At 35.1% G+C, this 23,933-nt stretch overlaps 2 protein-coding genes across 2 annotated transcripts in view; both read right to left on the bottom strand.

The window, feature by feature from the left end:
• The window catches only part of LOC139955788 (uncharacterized), a 491,243-nt gene that overhangs the window by 440,387 nt on the left and 26,923 nt on the right, over positions 1–23,933 (bottom strand). The window lies entirely within an intron of this gene.
• LOC139975624 (receptor-type tyrosine-protein phosphatase kappa-like) overlaps positions 1–23,933 on the bottom strand; it is a gene marked incomplete at its 3' end in the record, with an annotated part of 35,053 nt that overhangs the window by 347 nt on the left and 10,773 nt on the right. Inside the window, exons 8-25 of the mRNA XM_071983684.1 lie at positions 20,650–20,863; positions 20,044–20,134; positions 19,322–19,559; positions 17,848–17,902; positions 16,699–16,792; positions 15,923–15,969; positions 12,295–12,458; positions 10,673–10,760; positions 9,490–9,566; positions 8,479–8,515; positions 7,440–7,537; positions 6,477–6,587; positions 5,378–5,532; positions 4,551–4,686; positions 2,099–2,248; positions 1,679–1,775; positions 696–772; positions 228–356 (exon numbers count right to left, since the gene is read on the bottom strand). Coding sequence (XP_071839785.1) covers positions 228–356; positions 696–772; positions 1,679–1,775; positions 2,099–2,248; positions 4,551–4,686; positions 5,378–5,532; positions 6,477–6,587; positions 7,440–7,537; positions 8,479–8,515; positions 9,490–9,566; positions 10,673–10,760; positions 12,295–12,458; positions 15,923–15,969; positions 16,699–16,792; positions 17,848–17,902; positions 19,322–19,559; positions 20,044–20,134; positions 20,650–20,863 — 2,058 coding nt within the window. The remainder of the gene's footprint in view (positions 1–227; positions 357–695; positions 773–1,678; positions 1,776–2,098; positions 2,249–4,550; positions 4,687–5,377; positions 5,533–6,476; positions 6,588–7,439; positions 7,538–8,478; positions 8,516–9,489; positions 9,567–10,672; positions 10,761–12,294; positions 12,459–15,922; positions 15,970–16,698; positions 16,793–17,847; positions 17,903–19,321; positions 19,560–20,043; positions 20,135–20,649; positions 20,864–23,933) is intronic.

Here is a 23,933-nt window from a genome sequence, read left to right as displayed (position 1 = left end):
ATGTTGAAAAGTATTTTACAATTCATATCTGAAAGTGAAACTGAACAGATTTGTTTCAAGGAAATAAAATTGGTTAAAAATTGATGTCATAAGGATGAGAGATTCTTCACAGGGAGATGTGTTTATTCCTGTTTTTCTTTAATAGGGTGAGAACAGGGGTAGTAAAATTATTCTACAGATCACATTCCAAAACTTCTCACAAAGAGTTATTCCATTGTGTATCTTACCTTATCATCCAACTCATTGAGCATGATGATAACACTGCACTCATAGTCCCAAATAAGTCGCCAAAAGTCAAGAATGGTATTTTTCAGAGGCATCTGAGTAGCTACAAAAAAATCCTTCTTCTTGTAACCCTAAAGTTAAAATAGGAAAGAACCTCAGCGCTTCCTAAAGTTTACTGTCAAGTTTCATTGTGATCTTTCTTGTGAATTACATGGGTGCACATTATAAGCAAGCTTATACGATATACATGCATAACCCATTGACATTTCAAAAGATACACACAAGTAGAACACTGTAATGTTTTTCTAACGTAGTTAATTTGACCTAAAGCTGTGACTTAAAATTGTAATCACATGGTATTTTTCCTCTCCAGCTGATACAAACATTTCTAATTCTTACTACTACTAGTATTTATAGATAAGCAAAGGATTATTTCTGAAGCAATTAAATAAACAATTGAAAACACTCACATTTAAGAATGAAGCATTTATGTAATCATTGCAATCCTCTCCAACATCCGTCATCAGGAATGGTCTATTCCCTTCAACTTGTAAGAGAGGAAGAAAATCGATTAAACAATATACAAGTAACTCTAAAGTATACTGTTCCATCAGATCCCAAGATAAAGGTGTTAATTGTTATCACACTGAGTGGAGACACAAAACTCTTTCAATGATACGAAAAGAAATTCAGTAAAACAAAAAAACAATTTAAACCTATAATCTTGTGTCAAACCACTTTTGACTAACAGGTAAAAGATAGGATTTAAATAATGACCAGAATAATTTCATGAAGTGTCCAGGAGGATTGCTTCTTTTTTCTTTTGGCATGTAAAAAGTCGGACAAAAGGTATTTGATCTGTATGCTCATGTTTTCTATCTCACTATCTGTTTTTCTATCTGTAAATTTATACAGCTGTATCGAGTTTTAACTTTTTGAAAATGGTAGAACACATTGTCAAAGTAATATTTTCATAATCAAATAAGTAAGTTAAAGTATTTTGCTGTAAACTGCAGAATTACAGGATTCTGATAACAACTATTTATATTCTATGGTAGTCTGATACTCCTCAATTTTTATCAAGGAACCCATCTGATTATTACCAATGGTTATTCACAATTAGCTATTTACTATCAAGCTTACATGTTCCGTGTCATACTCAAATGTTAATTTTTTTCCTCGAGAAAACATAAGTTTGTGCTTTAATTGGTTTTTCAAATTTGGTTGACTAAAATAACAGAGTACCATTTTTGATATCAAAATATTTACATTAAAGTTCAACTGTGGTGCCATCAGATTGCAGTAAAACTCAATGCAAATTATAGCTTAAAGTAATATTTCATGGAGAATTAGAAAGTAGACTGGATTGTATTGAATACTGGGTTAGTTTATATAGTTCAATAAAGGAAATATTAATCATATCTACGATGATTTTATGAAAAAAATAATTCACCTGGTAGAATTGTTGAAAATCGATTTTTAGATTTGTTTTCAATCTTCTTTGCTTCACATGCAGACGAAATGGGTGTAGTAGAGGTTTCTTCCAATTTCTGACAAAATAGAAACTGAAGCTATTGCATTGTTGTAAATTAAACGTGTGTACTTTATATATATATATATATATATATATATATATATATATATATTTCTTTTAAAAACAGTAGTATATATATATATATATATATATATTTCTTTTAAAAACAGTAGTCATTGTATTATACATGTTGTTAACCAGAAATAAAGTTATTGGGGAGTACAACATATTGATCCCGCAAGACCTTTTAACAATGAAGAGAAACAAGTTTGCTTTTACCCAAAGTAATGAAAAGAAAATTAGGTCTTTCAAATAAAATAACTGTACAAGATTAAATACCTTGAATTGCTCTGTTAAAAATGTTTCATTCGTCTTCTTGTTGGTATCTTTAAGACTAGCAAGTTCCATTCTGAATGAATCAACAGACACAGTTGTCCTTCCAATGTAAAAGTGCTTGACCAGAGTATCAAAAATAAATTGGTACTGCTCCTGCAGTGAAACAGAATTAAGGAGAGAACATTAAGAAACATTGTTGCACAAAACTGAATGATATTGGCCAATTTTAAAGAAGATTGTTGCTCGGATTTCTAATTACAGCCGTGTAAACTAATTAACACATCATTAATTTGATTTTGTTACAGATCACCTGTAGCAGGGAATTTTACCATAATCTTGAATCACTGGGAATGGATAAGGCTTCATAGTTTGCCCACATGACTACAAAAGTACTACAGAGTATCTAGTTTTCCACATTGGCAAGAAAAGTAATAGGTAATAATTCCTTTTCATGTAGTGTGCCACAATCTATATCTACTCTATATGTAGCTTTAACCCTATGTGTATATACCTTTAACCTATTCTGCTTGAATATTCTTACACCATGTGGAGGTACTTCTATCTAATGCACCTATGCTGGGACCAAACGCACTCACACACGTGTTGTATTCAGATTACCCTGAAAGAAGATTGAAGGTTTTCGTAGTATTGTGCATGTGGATGGGTCCATTTCTGGTCAAATGGATAGTAGATAGGCCTTTATTTAGTGAATGTTGTGTAATTAATTGACTTAGGATGTAAATGTGGTCCACAGCATGTGTATTACGTTTGGTTAGTGGTTGTACACAAGCATTATATGTTTATGTAGTGTATATAATGTATGTTACACTGTGATTTGTGTTGGTCAAGTACTATGCAAGTGATATTAGAATATGACAATATTTAACTGCTATTTTTGTTATTTTAGTTACTGTTACACTGGTAATGGATTATTTAAAATATTAGAAAGGTTGTTATTCTGCAGGTGTGCATAAAGTTAGCCTAGAACACGCTTCATATGGATTTAGTGGGCGCGGTTATTAATGTCTATTTTATCATGATTGTTTTGGGTTCACTTTTGCAGTGGGTTTTCTTCTTCTTTGTAATGAGAATGGTTGCCATTATTGATGAGAGCTGAGACACATAGTATAAAGAAGACTAAACCTAGCTGACTCGTCATTTGCTTGATGAAAGTCCCTGTGAGGTACGCTCCTCCCGAAACCTGATCATCCCATATATATTACATGGTATTATATGGTCAATACTAGGCATATGTCGTCATTCGTATGATGTGACTCACTGCTAAGATCCCCATCCCATCAGCTTCCATTATCATTTTCACTGGTGTCAGAAGTGGTATTCTGGTGCATGGAAGTCGCAAAGTCATCACAAAGTTTAACAAAAATTTAGAAGAAAAGCCTCAGACCGAGTAAGGTTAAGTCTAACCATTGATCTAGGCATGTAAGCATAGTGATACTGTTGGAAAACTGTCCTTAGAGTTAAACATTGTGTAAATAAGTAACATTACTGTAACGATACAAGCGTACATCTTGCCAGGAGATGGACCATGCAGCCAGATAGACCTTGCTATGATGGCTCAATTTTTTTAAAAGAGCAAAGAGCTTTCAAGGTATCCCACAGGGTAAACTGGGCAACTTTGGAGGGCCTCCATACCGAGCAGGAGACCTGTCATGTTTAGAATAGCTAGAGGAGTTGGAAGACATTATAACCTTCAGGACGATGAAAAGACAAGAGTCCTGATATGAAATCTTGGTAGGACTGCAAAGGAATAGGTAACCTGCATAGGAGAAAGTGAGCGGAAGATATATAGCAAGGTCCTGGCCTTTAGAAAGCTGTTTTGGGCTCACATGAGAGTCCGGCCTGTCAGTAACTCCTTCTACAACAGGAAGCGACTGGAGCGGGATACGATTTCAGATTACAAAATTACATATCTAAGGGGATATATATATATAGTTTAGACACTGTAAAAACTAAGTTTCTGAAGGGGCTGCAGCATTTTGCACCCAACCTTGTTCGATCTTATCTTTTGTATTGAACAGTTTCACAAAACACCAACTACTCAGGGTGTGCTAGGATCTTTAACTTCCATAGGTTTCTTGCACTTGTATTAACTGCCAGTGAGGAACACAGTTCACAATCATGTAATTTATTCTATTAACATGTTAATCCAATTCCATATGTTTTTAACTTGCAAATTGCAAAGTTTGAAGTGCTGCCTTTCAAACATTTTAACATAATACAGTACACGATAACTGTCTTCTGAAATCCAGTTAATGGGTTAATTTTCAGGTCACTCCTTCAATCAGAGAGAACGTTAAATTTGTCCCCCAATGTAAGTGGCATAACATTTGCCTATCAGCTAGCATGCTTATACCAGAGCTTTCTAGCTGTCAATAAATAAATTACTGTTCTTAACATTGTATAATAGAATTTATAACAGGCAAGACATTAATACCTGGATTTGCACAGACATTATTCTCCTTTGTCTCATTTCTGTCACAAACTTGTAGACATTAACCTTTCCTTCAGCCTGTGCCATATCTAACATGGCGTCAAGGGTGATGTAGGTCCCTGTACGTCCGACTCCAGCACTAAATATGAATAGAAAAAATCAGGCATTGCAATGCAGACTAATTCATCAATATACAGAAATATGCAAACATTATCAGCCATCAAATGAACAATACTGTACTCTTTTAAACTCACCTTTTGAAAAAAACTCTGTTCATGTAACTATTAACTTAAACGGCATAAGTCTGGTCATCTGAAATTTACAGATATGCTAGACAGTCAGCAAATGTATATATTGCTTCCAATTTTCCTATACTATTTTCCAATTTTGTATATACCAAAGTTTGTTTTGCCATTTTCCTTCATGTAGTTAAACACTTAAGCTAAACATAAGTGATGATACTATCTGCTGATAACGCTCAATAAATATATGGTATTGAGTGCAAATTACAGCTCGGAATTATGAAAGCCAAGATATAGAAGAACTTCAAACATTATTAGCCCTGCCGAACTTGAGTATTATGATTTACCAGCCTAAGGTCAATTTTTAGATAATTGTGTGTGTGCTACTTGAATGTTTGACTTACATTGACATTAATAGAGATGTTTGAAAGCAGATTATGTGTCTGCACTTGTTTTCTGATTTCAATGCACTCGGTTGGATAATGTGGTAAAGTAATCCAACTTGCCACAGCTCCCAGTCAACACCCGTCACCTGGACTCCCACTCTGTGGTCACTATACTGTATACCGATTAAATAAACCTTCATACCTGCAATGAACGATGGTTGGGCCCTTTTGTTGATTACTTTCATTCCTAACAGTGTACAGGAACTCTAGAATTGGATCTACAAATTCTGGAACTTTCATATCCCTCCAATCAGTGAAATGAAGATGCTTGACAATTTTCGATTCTTCTCCATATATCTGATGATGAAAAATTGCTCAAATGTCGTTGTTATTCATTAAGCTGTGAGTACTGGTGCTAAACTTCACACACTTTTTACACACAAAAAATGACCACAAATGACATTTGCGATGTAATAGAACATTAGAAAGATGCTACCAGTTTAGGTTGGATTTTCTATATCACTTTCATGTTTTGAGATATGAATCTTCAAACAGATGAGGTCCACCGATTAAAAGAACTGGACTACTAAGTCTAACACACATATCATTAGGCCAGTTTCTCAAACACATCACAAATTCAAAAGGAAAAATTCAACTTTGTTGGTTTCAAATATCATGTTTTATGATACATCCCAATGTGTCAAGGACAAATGGTGTTGCTCGAGTACCAAAATAGCCATAGACATCTAAACGCTAACCAAATATTATTATTTCTGGCAAGTCAAGAATTATCTTCTGCTAAAACATATCCTTGATAGTAACATCAAGAATTTGGCTAATGAATGTAATAGCAGTATTAAACGATAAACCTTTGATTTGTTCAATACTTTGGCACTAGCGACACATTTCTGTACTCCTTACGCAGAAAGTGATGAAGCAATCACATGTTTCACAATGGTGTCCATATGTTATTGTGCTACAGCTATGCCCTATTTCAAAGATTGCAGTTTGGTTTCAGTAACATTCTCACTCAGTATATTGCAAATGATGACCCAACTCTTTTACCTGTTTAACAACAAAGTGTTAAGTGATATTTGCTTGTTTTGAAAACGTTTATCTCAAACTAAAAAGAAACTGAACATACTGACAGACTGAAGTCACAGACGTAGCACCATTATTTGAAAAATATTACATACCTAAGCTCTAAATGTCTGAAAGATGCCTCTAAACATAACATTTCACAGACAAATGAGAAAGCTACACAAGTTAGCAATATAGATGTAGGAGCAAAACAAACTTACAATAGTGACCGTTCTCTTGCTGTATGTGGAATGTTCCTCCAGTTTTTGACATGTGACAAAGAACTCCCCGTAAATCATATCCTGGTCAGGCCAATACTTCAGACATTTTGTCTGAGAAAGATGGGAATTCAAAATGTACATAGGCTAATGAGAGCAGCCCAATAATACTGCTGATGATAAGTATTATTACAGTCCTTATGTGCATGGAGATTATGACAACTTTTTGATGTAACATCGTTGTCTGACTAAGTAATGTTTACTGGTATAAATCCAAGTGTCTATGATTTTCTACGGGCAAGCAGTGCAATCTGCTTGCATTAAGTCAATTGTAGAGCATGTTAAATAAATGACACAAACAAGAAATACCAGACCCCTTGTAGGGTATTTTAAATGAATTAACAAAAAAAACCCATGAAATACCAGACACTTGTAGGGCACATTTAATGAATAACACATAAACAACATACCACATACTTGCAGGGCACATGAAATGAATGGAACAAACATGACATACCAGACACTTGTAAGGAATATTAAATGAATTACAAAAAAAAAACATGAAATACCAGACACTTGTAGGGCACATTAAATGAATAACACACAAACAACATACCACATACTTGCAGGGCACATGAAATGAATGGAACAAACATGAAATACCAGACACTTCTAAGGCAGGTTAAATGAATTACACGAACATGAAATACCAGACACTTGTAGGGCAGGTAAAATGAATGAAACAGACATAAAATACCAGACATTTGTAGGGTTTATTAAATGGATTACAAAAAAACATGACATATCAGAAACTTGTAGGGCAGGTTACATGAATTACACAAACATGACATACCGAACACTTGTAGGGCAGGTTAAATGAATTACACAAACAAAACATACCAGACATTTGTTGGGTAGGTTAAATGCATAATTCCATACATATGACTGATTTTAATATGTGGATACCTTCTCGTGCTCAACAAGGGGAGTCAACATGACAATGGTAGGAACATTTTCTTGCCAGACCATTCGCCAGAAATCGACAACAGAAGCCTTGTTAGGACCTGTTAAAATAATATATATTGTGGTTCTATCAAACTTTCAAATCTTTAGCCTTCACCTTATATTTAAACTGATCAATGAAGTTACTAAAGACATCCATATCTTGCAATACTTTAACCACACATTATAAACATAATTCAAAACATAAATACATTGACAGAAGCTTTAACCATTTCTGGCATTTGTATAAAAAAGATAAGCACTTAAAAGATTTATAAGTTACTGATAATCATGAATGAAAATTTTCAATGTGTATATTATTGAAACAACAGAGTGGAAGTTAACGACTAGACTTGGATGTTTACATGGTTTTCTATTGTTCACATTATGACACCCAGCAGCATAAAACCAAAGTATGTCTATCAGAGTCTTCAATAAGAACTATAACAATGCACTTCAATGGCCTCACTTTAATACTGTAGTCAACACTTACAGTACTAACCATGCATGACATTGCCAATTCCCAAGTAACATAATGACCTAGATATTGTTCTTGAATTGCTGTCAGGACACTCATAGATGTAAGAAAACATTTACAGTTGTGAAGTAAAGGTCAATACTGAGGAAACTAAACATGTTTCTTCTGTATTTGGATTATAGGCTACGACACAGCTATAAAACAGTTCATAGTAGGACTTAATATACAAGAATGGATACATTTACAAGATAGACACCAGCTTTCTCTACTGAAACCTGAGTGGTCCAATATATGATTTAGTACAGGAAGGCATATTTTTCATATGTTACTTGTCATTTAGCCTCTGAAGAAGATCCTGCTAGGATCGAAACGTCAGGCAAACTTACTTTACACTTTTAATATGTTGGTACAATTACAATTCACTAGTGTTTTTAATATATGAGTTAATTAACAGTTCACTAGCATTATGCTATAATGTGTTAGTTAAACTTTCACCATCCCAATGACAATTTTATTGAAACATACCGTGTGATGCGATGAACTTTTTGGGAGATTTGTAACCCTGAGAAAAAGAATGACAAAAATTAATTCTACAACCTTTTATTTGTTATTGTCATTTGTGCCCCTGAATGGTTGATATTTAAATGATCTTCTATTGGCATAATATTCTATGTGACCATTCCATGCTTTCCTTTTTAATCTAATTTAGATATAGTGTTAAGGGAGCAGAAGCTCTGTCAGACTCTCCAGACTACCTGTGCTTTTATTGGAAAAATTAATAAAGTTGTCTTCTGGCTACATATTAAATGTAAGCTGGTCATGATGAGACCCTAAATTATGATGTGGAAATAACATTCAAAATAAAATAAAACAGAACAGACGTAAAAAAAAACCATCACAAATCCTTCACTTACGAACGGCTTTCGCCATGAAAGTTTCGAAAACATTTTGTGCCAAAACAGATTGCTTCATAAGTTTCGGGTATGGTACAGGAATTGTGCTTCAATAACCCAACAATTAAAGCTCTCAAAGATTCATTCAACAATGCTAGGCAGATCAAAGCTATTCATTCCTTACATCAATTAATGTATAACGCGTCCCACCTTACACTACAACATCCATTACAAAGAAAAATGATTCAAGATGAGAATCAGTTACATGTGAAACATATCAGCATGAGGCATTGATATAGTGTAAATATAGACCACATTATATACTTACATCAGCATGTGAGGCATTGATAAAGTGTAAATATAGACCACATTCTATACTTACATCAACATGTGAGGCATTGGTATAGTGTAAATATAGACCACATTCTACATTTACATCAACATGTGAGGCATTGATATAGTGTAAGTATGGATCACATTCAATACTTACATCAATGTATAAGGCATTGATATATTGAGGGTATTGACCACATTAAATACTTTCATCAATACATGAGACACTAGTGAGAGTATGAACCATATACAATACCCACATCAATATATGAGGCATATATAATGAGTATGGACTACATTAAATACTTACATCAATATATGAAGCATTGATGTAGTCTGAGTGTGGATCACCATTAATTTTCTCAAGAACAACACGAGAACTGTCATCTGTGGAATTAAAAAAAAAACATAATTCAATTAAATTTCCATTTAATTCAATTTTCTTCAAAAATTTAGACAGGTAGAATAACATTACAAGCTATTACATTGTAAGCGCTATTAAAGGAAACTGATTGTTCGTCATAGCTATATCAACTATTTAGAATGAAGAAAAGCAAACACCAAAAAACAATGAAATAATATATATATATATATATAAATATATATATAAATGAAAATCGGGATGAGTTGGAAAATCAAGAACAGTGAAAAAACTTCCAGCCTCCACCGGGATTCGAACCCGGGCCTCCCGCTCTGTACGCGGACACCGTAACCACTAGGCTATGGACGCTGATTGTATGTCCAGAGGTTCGATACCGGTAAGGAAGGTCGTAATTCCACTGTAGGCATTTGTCACCTGTATCGAACAATACTAGTTCTGTTTTTGGTGACATATTTTGCCTTACTCTAGAGATCAAACATGATGCTAACCAACTTGAAATCATTTGTGATTCCTAAAGCCGAATTTCGAAAGAGATACTTTGAACAGACTTTATGTTAATGAAATGGAGGTAAACGACAAAGGCAAATGAATATATATAAATGAAAATCGTAATGAGTTAGAAAATCAAGAAGAGTGAAAAAACTTCCAGCCTCCACCGGGATTCAAACCCGGGCCTCCCACTCTGTACGCGGACACCGTAACCACTAGGCTATGGACGCTGATTGTATTGTCTAGAGGTTCGAAACCGGTAAGGAAGGTCGTAATTCCACTGTAGGCATTTGTCACTTGTATCGAACAATACTATTTCTGTTTCTGGTGACATATTTTATGTATATATATATATATATATATATATATATATATATATATATATGTATATGTATATGTATGTATATATATATATATGTATATGTATGTATATATATATATATATATATATATATATATATATACATATATTTTTATATTAAAGAAACCAAAACAATACACACACAGCAAATATTATTCAGGAGATGGAGAGTTATTGTGTAGATCAACTTTTCAAATATTCTAATACTTTCAGTCAACATTTCAATATGAGTAGCCATATTATTCAACTTGTGGGTCTTACATGGGATGATGTTTCCATAGCGATTCTTTGTTTTGTTTTCTGGCTTTTCTGCTACAGTCCACGGATGGAGCTTATTCGAAGGTAACGTCTGGTGAATGAAATTAACAAAATAAGGAGACAACATTTTTTCATAGAATATGAAAATTTAAATTTACTAAACAAATGAACCCAAATCATCTGAAGAAAGGAAATATTACGAATAAAAAAAAACTTTTAATAAAGAAGTATTAAAAATATTAATTGAAAGTTTTAACCTTAAAAATGAAATAGATATAACTTTGTGTCACAACAAAAACATTTGAACATATCTCATATGCCAAACTAGAGGATGGGACATGCATTACTGTATCATACAGTAGTGTTACTGCAGCATTTCTTTAGTGAAACGGCAGCGTTAATGAAGCATACATTATTGTAGCGTTACTGTTTCATAATATATCATTACTGTCGAGTACTGTAGTATTACTGTAGTATAATGTAGTCACTATAGCTTCACTGTAACATGAACAAAGCATTATTTTAGAATATGTTAGAGCTACTTTAGCCTAACGTTACTGTTCCTCGTGTAGCATTACGGAAGTATTACTTTACTGCAGCTTTACTCAGCTAATAGATGAACCCAAATCGGCTGAAGGAAGCAAATATCACTAATAACAACTACCATGGCTGACAAAGAAGTCTAGCACTACGAACATCATATACCAGCACATGAGTGAAGCATTATTGCAGTGTTGTACGTTGTAGCATTACTGTATTATTAATGACTGCAACATCACTGTAGTATACACTGCAACATTAATGCAATGTAAATGTTAATGTAGTATAACAGTTGCATTACTCTAGTATTATTAAAAGCACCATTACTCTCATTTTTATGAAGCATTACTGTAGTACTACTGAGAAGTTTCTACAATATTGCTGTAGTATATAAATGTAAGGTTACTGTACTATTACTGTTATATTTCTGCAACATTACGGTAGTGCTACTGTATTATTTCTGTAAAGTTACTAGAGTATTGCTGTAACATAACCGTCAGGTTTCTGCAAAGTATTGCAGTATTACTGTGGAATTATTGCAGTAACTATATAGTAACTGCAACATTAGGGTAGTTTTACTGCACCCTCACTGAAGTATTACGTGCAGTAACAGTATTTTGTTATTACAGTAATTCTGTAACACTGCTGCAGGGGTTACTGAAGGGTTGCAGAATTATTACTGTAACATTAAATGCAGCGTTGTTGTAGTGTTACTGCGGAAAAAATAATGCACCATTAATATGTAAGGTTTCATAAGCTTTTGTTTGGAAATGTAGGAGACTTTCTCAACATGTATAAGTTAAACCATACGTGATAAAAGAAGTGCCTTAAAATAGCATAGCCTGGAATGATGATTATACAACAGCACAATAATACTGTAATATTAAAATAATATTCCAAAGTGAACATATCTATTTTTATTAGAAAAATATTAATTCAAATGTCTTTAATATCACAAAGGTCTCCTCAGTATATTCACAGTGCAGGAGAGCCAGTGTGAGTGTGAGACAGAACCAAGCCCATGAGTATGACTGAATTTTGTCTAAAGTCTTGAAGGGAATTCTTGAAAACATGGTATACTGTACCTCAAATTCAGTAAAGAAATTATCTGTTCTGTTTTCTTTTTTCTGTTTTACATACGTAGCCAAATCTGCTATCCTGATCAACTTGTCATCAATAACTGCATATTCATTCAACTCTGGTTTGCTCCTAGCAGATTCATCATCTTCAGCATATCCTGGGTTAGTCACTGAGACAAAACATTACAAAAACACATCAGCATCTAACATCTTTGAAATTTTAAGCTATTCAAAAGAAATCCATGAAATTGTGAAAGAAAAAAGAAGACTTTAAGATCAAATAAAAGAGCATGTTGAACAGGAAGGAATTTGAAAAAATCATCTATGACAAAGCAAGTTTATGTTCCATAAACTGAGGCTTGTATCCAGCCATATACCAACAATTTCTTCTTGAAATTGAAAACCATGAAATTGTGAAAGAAACAAAAAAGGAATTTAAGATCAAATAAAAGAGCATGTTGAACAGGAAGGAATTTGAAGAAATCATCAATGACAAAGCAAGTTTATGTTCCATAAACTTAGGCTTGTATCCAGCCATATACAAACAATTTCTTCTTGAAAATGATGGTTGAGATACAAATATGCCAAGAAGTTTTAACTAGCATATTACACTTCATGAGAATGTCATTGATTTATTTCAATACTGAATATTCATAGAAGGTCACAACATTATGAAGCAAGTACAGAAAAATTGGTACTTGAAAGTAAATAATTTTAGTATTTAGTGTAGCCAACATAAAAAAGCATTCTAAAACAATTTCTAATCATGATACTGCAATATATCTAGTATAAATTCATCAGATTTTTACATATTTAATATACAATTCCTTTTTAACTATTGAGGTTTTACAATAAAGATGAACGGCAAACTTGGGAGATGGTAAATACAATGAAGGAAAATATAGAAAGAAAGACAAAACAAGGAAATGCTAGGAAACCAGTTTTTTTTTTTAAGACAGCAGGAGAGGTCCTTCCCCTATTGAGATATCTTAAGCTGCATATAGACTTGTTTTTGTTACTTGTTATGATTATGATTTACATGAGTGTCAGCTCTGTGGTGAACGCCAGTGCCTTCCATAAGGTCCCCCGTTTGAGCCATTCCAAGATTAATGTATGTCGTCCAGTTACAGAGTTGTTGACAATTGACAGTTCATAATCATGGACATTAAAATGAATTTAAGAGACTGACTTTTATCAACTTGCGGCTTTGATAAGGCAATGAGGCTTCTTCGCGAGCTCCTGATTGCAGGGGGATCTCTTTCAACTATCATACCCTAACACCGCCCAGCAAAAAATGTACCCTAATTTTACCGCGGTAAACTATGGTAAATGTGTGGTAAATAGGGTAAATTTGTGGTAAAATTGTGGTAAAATCAACTGCGGTACATTTACCGCAGTTTTACCATGGTATTACCGCGGTAAAAGTGCGGTACATTTACCGCGGTAAATTTACCGCAGTTTTACCATGATATTACCGCGGTATAAGTAGGGTAAAAGTGCGGTACATTTACCGCGGTAAATTTACCGCAGTTTTACCCTACTTATACCGCGGTATAAGTCGGGTAAAAGTGTGGTACATTTACTACGGTAAATTTACCGCAGTTTTACCATGGTATTACCGCGGTAAAAGTGTGGTACATTTACTACGGTAAATTTACCACAATTTTACCATGGTATTACCGCGGTAAAAGTAGGATAAAAGTGTGGTTCATTTACTGCGGTAAATATACCGCAGTTTTACCATGATATAACCGCGGTATAAGTAGGGTAAAAGTGCGGTACATTTACTACGGTAAATTAACGACAGTTTTACCATGGTATTACCGCGGTAAAAGTAGGGTAAAAGTGTGGTACATTTACTACGGTAAATTTACCATAGTCTTACCATGATATTACTGTAGCAAAAGTAGGGTAAGTTTATATGGTACATAAACTACATATGTGAAATTCCTACAATTGTGCCTTGATTAACCACAGTAAAAATAGGGTAAAACTATACGGTGCAATTATACTATGGTAAATTTACCATAATTGTACCACAGTAGAACATATATGCAATGTAAGGTAAAACTGTCCTGCAATTAGTGTAAAATCATGGTAAACTGAGGTAAAACTAAGGTAAAAGCGTAGTAAATCTACGGTAAAATTGGGGTAAAATGTGGTAAGGGCGTGGTAAAAGTATGGTAAATTGAGGTAAAACTAAGGTAAAAGCGTGGTAAATCTACGGTAAAATTGGGGTAAAAGAACGGTAAACTGTGGTGAAAGCGTGGTAAATATACGGTAAAATTGGGGTAAAAGAACGGTAAAACTGGTAAATTTGGGGTAAAAGCGTAGTAAAAGCGCGGTAAAAGTATGGTAACACCGTGGTAAATTGGGGTAAAAGTGAGGTAAAACCATGGTAAATTTGTGGTAATTTACTGCGGTAAACCGCGGTTTACCGCGTCCATAGGGCCAAAACACCGCGGTAATGTACAACAAATTTACCGCGTTTTTACCCCGGTTTTACCGGGGTAAAAGTGTGGTATGTTACCGCGGTAAATTTGAGATAAATTTTTTCCTGGGAGGGTGATTTTAAACTAGATCCGTATCTGATCTCCTGCTCAGGTTCAGACCACGTGCACGAGATCAAGCTTGTATTGCATCAAATCTTCAATAACCAAAAGACTGCTATAATTTTCCGTCTAAATTTTTTTATTCTTGCAAGTACAACTGTTTGCAATTCAAGTCTTTGTCTGACAGTGTCGTGGTTCACATATGTTTCTAGAAGACTTAAAGGAGGTAGGAATAACTCCATTGACTGGAATGTTGGAAAGTAGAAGGGTTGACACTTTAGATTAATATCAACGTTTCAAGTCTAAAAAACTCCATCTTAATGTTAGAGTCGAGATGTAGAATGCTTAGGCTTAGCCCTGCTGTCTTTCTGTCGGTAAGTACAGTACATGTAATGTGCTGATTCAGTTGTATACAACACGAAAGTCTGTATTATGATAACTCAACCTAAATATGTGCTTTTGTTTACATTCATTCATCATAGAAAAGTCTTATTCTTTCGCAATACGTCTGGAAGACACTCAGCAATAAGCATTCGCTATGTGCAGGGGGTCAGAGTATGAGCTACGTGTAAATGTGCCTGGATAAAGGCATGTTATAGTTTACTTGTTATGCGACCTGCTGATTAGATCAGCAGATCGGCTTCCGGTCTAGTGTTAAAGCACCTACTATTTCCCATCAAAGATTAATTTGCATTAAAATTGTCCCAATATTCTGAAAGGGGAAAGATACTGATTTTTGCCTGAAAACATTAGTGTTTCTTTATTCCAACAAAATTGGATCTAAGCTGTGTCAATTTTAAAAGACTTTATATGAAATGGTAAAGGTTACATTCAATTTTTGGGACACAAAATTCATAGTTGTTAGCTTGATAATGGAAGCAGCCAAATGATCGTAACCATGGTTATCTCTTACTCAGATTGACATATGGGTACTCACTTACGGGTGAATATAGGCGTAGTCAAAATAATCCGATGCCACAGCCCACTTTTACAGTCATTTAAAATATAGGCTAGGAGGAGTAACTGCTCATACTTTGTTCTTTAGTTATAGATGAAAGAGTTTATGTCTCAATCTTACTCACCTGGTAGTCTTGGATGGTGTTCTCCTTCTGGCCTCTTGGAAGAAGATCTGTAAAAATGTTATGTTATCAAAGCATCACACTTCTTCTTTCTTCTGTTATTATTTGCATTCACAGGTTGCTAAATGTTTTTATCTTTTGATTACTTCCATGACATTATCTGTTTGACCTTAGTGTTACAAGTTGCTTTGGAAACCACTGATCAAAATTATTGTGGCATCAACTTTGTTTTTACAATAAACCAAGCAAACTGATATATCAGTGTTAATTGGTGCAGGTAAGGTGTTGTTTTATAAACATTTAATTTGTAAATCTTCCTACATTTTGGTTGTTTCCAAGAAGCTTACCACATGGTTCTTATTATTAAAACTAGAAGTAAGAAGCAAACTTGAAAGCGCTGATGGTTAGCTGACTGATGTGTTTAATGATTTATATCAAAAAACAAATATATCAGACAAATACAAACCAGAATTTAGGTATCAATCTAACCTAGTACTTTGAAAACAGGAAAGACCGAAACCAGAAAATCAAAGTGCAATGATATTGATGTATGAAACTTAGACAAAGACCTTAATTATTGCATATAATGAAACCTTGGCATATGAAGTTATCCTTATTACCATGTTATCTCCTGGTTTTGATACATTTGGACCATATTCTGCCAAATACTTTTAATTTTTATGAAGGGATGTTCCAATAGAAATGAACTGCACAGAAATGCAACACTAAATGCTGCAATTAATACTCTGAAACATCAAATTTACGAGATAAGGACTCACCTCCTCCGGTATATTATTACTCCGAAAGTTACAAGGACAACCAGAAAGATTACCACGACTACCGGAATGATTTTGATAATCACCAATGGCATACCTACAGGGGAAATGTTAAACATTTTGTTTCCTACATTGACGACATAATATGAATTAACAGGCAGAGTTTCATGATGAAAACTCCCATTCTGAGCTACCTGGTCAAAAGCTATCAACCCTCCAAACCTGGATGAATTACTGGACCCAGGAATTGCTCACAAGGATTATATTTTCATAGCAAATAACTAAGGTGAAACATGAGAGGTCACATCAGTTGTAACACGATTGGCACAACTGAGTGCAAGGCACCAGTGGTTTCATTGTAGAAAGCTTCATTTAATATACTGTGAGTCATTTGCAAAAATACTTGCAGACTAATGTTGAATTTCAGAAACAGGAGATCTGTCAAGCTTTGACTTTTTTACCAGCCAATTCCTGTATGCAACATAACAACAGCATACATATGATGATGTCATGCACAAACAAATATAATAAAATCTCCACTGAGATATTCAAAAGGTTAATGGGAACCAGTCAGGATGAATAGTACCGATCAATAGCTAAAACTCATTTTGAAAAATAGTCTAATCCATTCCTATATGTTACTGATATAGGCTGTCACAGCCATACAAGATCTGTAGCAAGGAAATTGCTATGGATTTATGTAGCAGCTTGACTTTTCACGCAAATGCTGTCCCCTATTATACAATATCTTTTTGACCCACTGATAGAAAGCTCATGAATCACACCTTCCAAGTTTGAATATTCATTTTATTAAGATCTGAGAATCTTTAAGGTGGATTCAGTAAGATTTGGAAGGACTTCTCACACAGAGAAACATCCAGGCTGTAAGAAAGCTGGCACCATAAATAAAAAAAATAGTGTTTCATCATGTCGGATACTTTCACATCTATGACAGGCGTAACTAAAGTATGAGATATCCTTACGAGGCAGCATTAGCAGATATATGGTTTTATGACACAACATGATCTCATGCCTGTGTTTGAAAAAAAAATACTGTTTCCAAATTTTTTGCAAACTATTGCAACAATTAGCATGAACCTTACTTGCAAGAAAGATACTGTGAGCAATGAGAAACTTGTATTACATATTTACCTTGAGGAATCAGTGCAACTACAGGAATTGGATCACTCCACACAACTACAACATCCTGTGAAAGTAAAAGTATAAAAATGAGAATCACATCATAAGCACGTATCAAGACCTCTCTTCCAGCCTTAAACCATTAATAATAATAATAATAATAAATACTACTTATATAGCGCCTCCCAAAAATCTCGAAGCGCTGTACAGTAAAAAGAAAGTCATAAACAGATAAACCAGGCTAAGAAACCAAAAGATGCAAACTCAAAAAGATACGAAATACAATATACAGATAAAACAGCAAGAGAATAAGACTACAGTAACCTACAAAAAATAAATCAGGCTAAAAAGCAAACCAGTAACCATATAAAAAGAAGCAAATACTGTGACAGTTAAAAACAGCTAAAAAGGTAAGTTTTCAAATCTTTCTTAAAACGGTTAAGATGAGGTGCTTTACGAAGGTCCCAAGGCAAATTGTTCCAGACTTCGGGAGCTACAGCGCTGAAACATCTGTCTCCGTAGAATCTTGTGTTGCACCTGCGAGGACGACATAGAAGGCTTTCGGACGACGAGCGGAGACGACGTTGTGGTGAGTAGGAAGCGACGAGGTCCGTCAGATAACTAGGGGCCATTCCGTGAATAGCTTTGAAGGCAAGAGGGGCAACGTTGTAACGAATGCGAAGATGGAGGGACAGCCAGTGCAGATCACGGAGGATTGGAGTAATATGGTCGTGCTTCTTGGAAAGTGTGACAAGACGGGCGGCCGAGTTCTGAATGAGCTGAAGTTTGGAAAGTTCAGTGGATGGAATGCAGTACAGGAGGCTGTTGCAGTAGTCCAAGCGGGACGTAATGAATGCGTGGACGAGTCGTTCGGTAGATTTGTGGTCGAGGTATTTGGCGAGTTGTCCGATCTTGTATAATGCGAATGAAGCTGCGGAGGCGGTGTTCTTCACATGATGTTTCATGTTGAGGTTACAATCAACGATGACTCCGAGGCTCTTAGCTTTCAATACAGTGTCAACGAATGAATCATCAACTGCAATTTTAGGTGATGTTGGGCACTTCAGGAATTTCGAAGAGATATGCAGGACCTCTGTTTTAGAGTCATTGAACATTTATTTGTTCTGTATGCTCCAGGACTTAATGTCACGTATGCAGGATTCCAGACGAGATATCGAAATTTCACGGTTACCAGGACTTAAGGTAAGATACAGTTGGGTATCGTCGGCGTAAAACATATAATCTATACCATGAGCGGAGACGATGTCCCCAAGTGGAGCAACATACATGGCGAAAATGGATTGTCCCAGTACGGAGCCTTGTGGCACGCCGTCATTCAGCTTACGCGGGATCGAGTGGGCTCCTTTTATATTTTTCAGATCTCTTTATTTTGATCCCTTTTTGCAGCCATTATGTTCTACCACTTTTAATTACTACTGATTAACCATATCTTTATACAGCCCACCCAATCACTTTAAAGGCCTACCTCTCCAGCTTGACTTCCTGTTCCTATTAATATATCATAACTTTCTCCTTCTCTAAGAGGCGCATTCAGGTACATCCCGTACATCTCCCCATCACCGACAGTAAACATCTGATCCTCATCTCTCTTTTCTACTTCAGCTGCTATGTATTGGTCAGGATTTTGATGGAACGATCTAAATCCATCCACATCTCGCTGCTGTCTGGTCAATGACTTTAACTGAACTCTGATGTAGTATGTTCTATTGTTAGACATTAGAGATATTAGAAGAAAGTATTATACCTGCAAGTGGGAAAATTAACTTAGCTTATTTAAAAACTGTTCATTTCTTTCTTCCGGTGCAGAAAACTTCTGGTTGGATTGGTGATATTAAACTTACATCAGTCTTGACCATTACTTATAAGATCCATTTTTGGGGGGGTTTATGTGGTAAGGCATTATTTTTACACCACCCCAACCATTGAACTAAGCATTGTATTCAATGTTTACTTAAAGCGGACAGTAAACAGGCATCCAAGCAGACTTCTCAAGCTAGAAAAAGAAAAAAATGCCAAAACAGATGCCATTGAGGCTTGGTCATCACTAAAATTGTGACAATTTGAACATCTGAGGTATCAATGACTGCCAATTGGGAAAATCATTGTCTTATAAGAGATTACAAATTTAGAGGAAACATCAACAAGCCAGCCATCTACATCCATTTTATCCAAGAAAAAGTGACTTACGAAGCATATTTTTGATTGAGAGTGGGCAGAATCAGGGTGGCAGTGGTGCCATCTTGAATGATCTCTGATGGTACAGTTGGTGGTTCCAAACCTGTAGACAATTAGAATAGATAATTTTGACCAGATGGCAGAAGCGAAGATATCGTTCAACATTCACAACTGAGAATGCAAAGCCCAGTAACTGTTATGAATCAATGGATACTATAAAGCTGTTTTCCTCTGTTGTCTTGGGGTAGTTATCCTTAACGCCCCCATCATGACCTTATTTCCAGCAATCTCTGCATTCACGATTACCACCATCCCTCCTTTTGTACAAACACAGGGATCTGTGTTTTCTTTGTTGGTAACCAGCACATCACAAACAAAGAAGAACCATTAACGACAGAAGAAATCAAATTAACTACTAAACAGGTCTAGTAACTTCGATCCAATAGAATGAACTTTTGGTATCATAGAGATTCCTTTTTGAAAGCCATCATCATGATTGGAGACAATGAAGATTAACTGTGAACGATTTTGACCTCTTCGTTAAACTGACCTTATCCCCTTGCAGATAAACAGCTAGAATTGATCATTAAATATATGGCTGAGGACCATGAAGATTACCTGTGAACAAGTTTGTCCTCTCTGTTGTACTGACAACTTCTTTTTGCCCAGCAGATGTTTGGGCATTTAGCTCAATCTCATAAAGAGTAGAGGGCTCCAGGTCTGTGAGCTGATGTACATTATTTGATCCATTATTTGCAATTTCTACTTGAGGACCAAATCCAGGGACAACGAACTGCTGATCATACAATTTCTCAATTGGTCTGTACTGAAGCTGGAGGTAAAGACGAAAAGATCACAATGATCATCGTCATTTCCCATTTTAAAATATGGATAAATAACCAGTACCTCATAAAAACTACATATAGATTCCTATCTTACACTCTGAAATATTAGGTAATTATCGTTTTATAAAATTGAAGCTCTTGTTCCTTTTTGGTTCAAAATTAGACACGCTACCCAGATTCTTCAGAAAGAATCATTTTTGAGAAGTTTGACAAAAATAATATATTCTGAAAAGAAAAATTGTGTTAACTTTAATAAATTAAATTGCATTTGTTTTATGCACAGTGTGTATTAAATGCATATTTACATTCTCATAGGAAAGCCAGTGCAGTCACATGTGGTCACAGTGGTTTAACATTGTATAGGTGTGAGATTTCATAACAAATAATGTACAATGTCGATATTTAAGTTTTGCTTGAAATCATTTAATGCCAGGATGGTGGGGGGTCATGGAGGACTATTCCTTGAAATGTTGGGTTTTCTGACCTAATGCCACCCTAATGGCCACCCAAGTACTAGTAGTGTATCAAACAGCAACTTTTTCTAACTTAGGCTAGGCATAACCTGCTACATATGCCTATTGGAAAATAATATGGAATTTAAACATCATCTGCCAAAAGTATTAAATAACTATTGAAATGATAACTCCCCTTACATATTTTGTCCAAACCAATTTGTAATGAACATGTAATTGGCTTCTGTAACATTTCTGTTCTACCAGGTGTATTATACTTCACTGCAACTCTGAGCTGCGTAAGGTAGTTACAGGCTTGAAATGTCTTTACCAATTTTGATTAAAAAAAATACATGAAGCATGGATTTGAGCCTCATGTGTCAGCTCTTAATGTCTCTTGTGTCACCAACTCATGGAATGAAATAGTCAAACTATTGAAATATATTGATTAAACCAGTTGTTGGAAAGTCACATTTTTGCAGTGTTATAGCCAAGACCTTAGTTCGAGACCGAGACCTCCATGACCGAATTATCCAGTAAAATTGTATAACTGAATATCATATGACATCCTCTGGTGTCCATTGCCTGGTATAATGTAATAATAGCAGTTAAAAACATGTTCTCTTGACAATACAGTAAATAATGGCGGTAAGATGTTGCTTTAAAACAAATGAGGCTTGTTAAAGATATCTAAACACATTACATGATATTCCTCACACCATAATTACCACCTATAACTCTCAGGCTGTGTAACTGAACGTAAACTGACACTACCAGCCATTGTTACGTCAATAATATTGGACACTCGGGCAGTTTACATGTGCGATAGACTGCTCAAGATAGCAGGATTAAGATATGTCAGCTGCAGTGGGGCTGCATTAACATGTGCGCTTGCAAAACTGCCAGTTTGTGACACTCCTGCAGCATACAGGGATTCATGAATACAAAACATAAGGAACGGTTCCCTGCTACAACTGACCATACAGTTTTTATAAGGTACGTGTGACCTATTCGAGCACTGGTCATTACCAGAAGATGTTCACTAGGTTTGCCTTCATCAGTGCATGTGCGACTATAGACGATATGATAACAATCAAATATATATCAATATATCAAATATATATCAAACATATTTCAAATATATATATATATATATATATATACATATATATACATACATATACATATATATATACATATATATATATATATATATACATATATATAACCCTAAAGTGTACAGTACCAGGACACCGTCAAAAAACCCACCTTGGATGGACTTTCCATTTAAAGCCACATATAAGTCTTAATGCAAATGCGTCGTTAAGGATAAATTCACCGCAGACTGGAGGGATTGATAGCAGTGCATGGAACTTGGATCGCATCTTTTATGCAACTCATTGACAGATATATCAGAAAAGCGATAGTAACTGTGTCTTCTTTACGTACTTCAAACAATTTTTAGTATGATAGAGGGACACTTGCATATGTCCCCCTATTCACAGTTAAGAGTACAGTACATATGTTCACATAATGTGTGCATTTATACAACTCTCCGATCGGTATACGGTTTAAGTGTGTGTGTGTCATTCATTCATTGCATGTCATAGGAAAGAATCTTATATAAAAAAGTTGACTGCATTATCGGCAATTTTAAGCAATTAATTTGCTCAAAATATAACCAGCTAATGTAGAACTTTCAATTGTCAGTATACACATTTTAGTAGATTATAACAACACTATTTTCCAATGTTACGGTGTGACAAAAACCCAAATTATGGTAAAGATTTCTTGATTAGAGTTCGACCTATTAAATGATAATCAGCTTTGCCGAGTACCGATTAGTTTCTGTGCCAATCGGGCCGATGCCTATTACCTTTAGTGGATAAGCAGTTTTATTTTAATATTTCATTGAAAAAGATAACACAATCCCGAACGTTTGCTTCAAGTTTTGCCATATGTAAGGGAAACCTTCCGATGGAACGTTGTTTAAACGATCATACACAGTAAGTCAATGGCGCTTCTCCATTGACATTACTACACGTGGGAAAACCAAACACTAAAGTCCCATTGACGTTTTCGCTGGAAATCAGACATAGCTTGCTCAGATTTTTCCACCGAGGAAAACCTAATTAGCTTGGTCTTTTACAAAGCCAGTATACTTCAGGCATACTGTGGTCACCACATGACATTAAATTAGGGTACAAGTTGCATTATAAGAGGCATTATTTTGTTAGTGGGGGGGGGGGGTGTGGGCGGCTGTATTTATGGGTGTGAAGGGTTTTTTTTGCCACGGATTTTATTCAGTAAACTCTTGGCTCTATTGTTGAACCACTAGTGTGCATAGGGAGTAAAATGTTGGGGTTGTGTGAGTGGAGGTGGGGGGCAGACTTGTGACTATCTTGACGGATATGGCTTTAATCCATTTGGCTAGATGGAAGATCCATGTCTAGCATATTCAATGACATTGGTCAGCAATTCATCAATCATACATCCTTTCCCTCCCCATCACAGCCTATGTTCCCTAAGCCTTTTTCAATGTTACCAGAAACACAATACATATGATCACATTTTGCACAAATTGTGATTGGTAATCAGCCAGCTG

Source organism: Apostichopus japonicus, chromosome 2 (assembly GCF_037975245.1).
Source record: "Apostichopus japonicus isolate 1M-3 chromosome 2, ASM3797524v1, whole genome shotgun sequence".
Lineage (NCBI taxonomy): Eukaryota > Metazoa > Echinodermata > Holothuroidea > Aspidochirotida > Stichopodidae > Apostichopus > Apostichopus japonicus.
The sequence above is the reverse complement of the archived record's forward strand: the minus strand, read 5'-3'. Positions and strand labels throughout refer to the sequence as shown.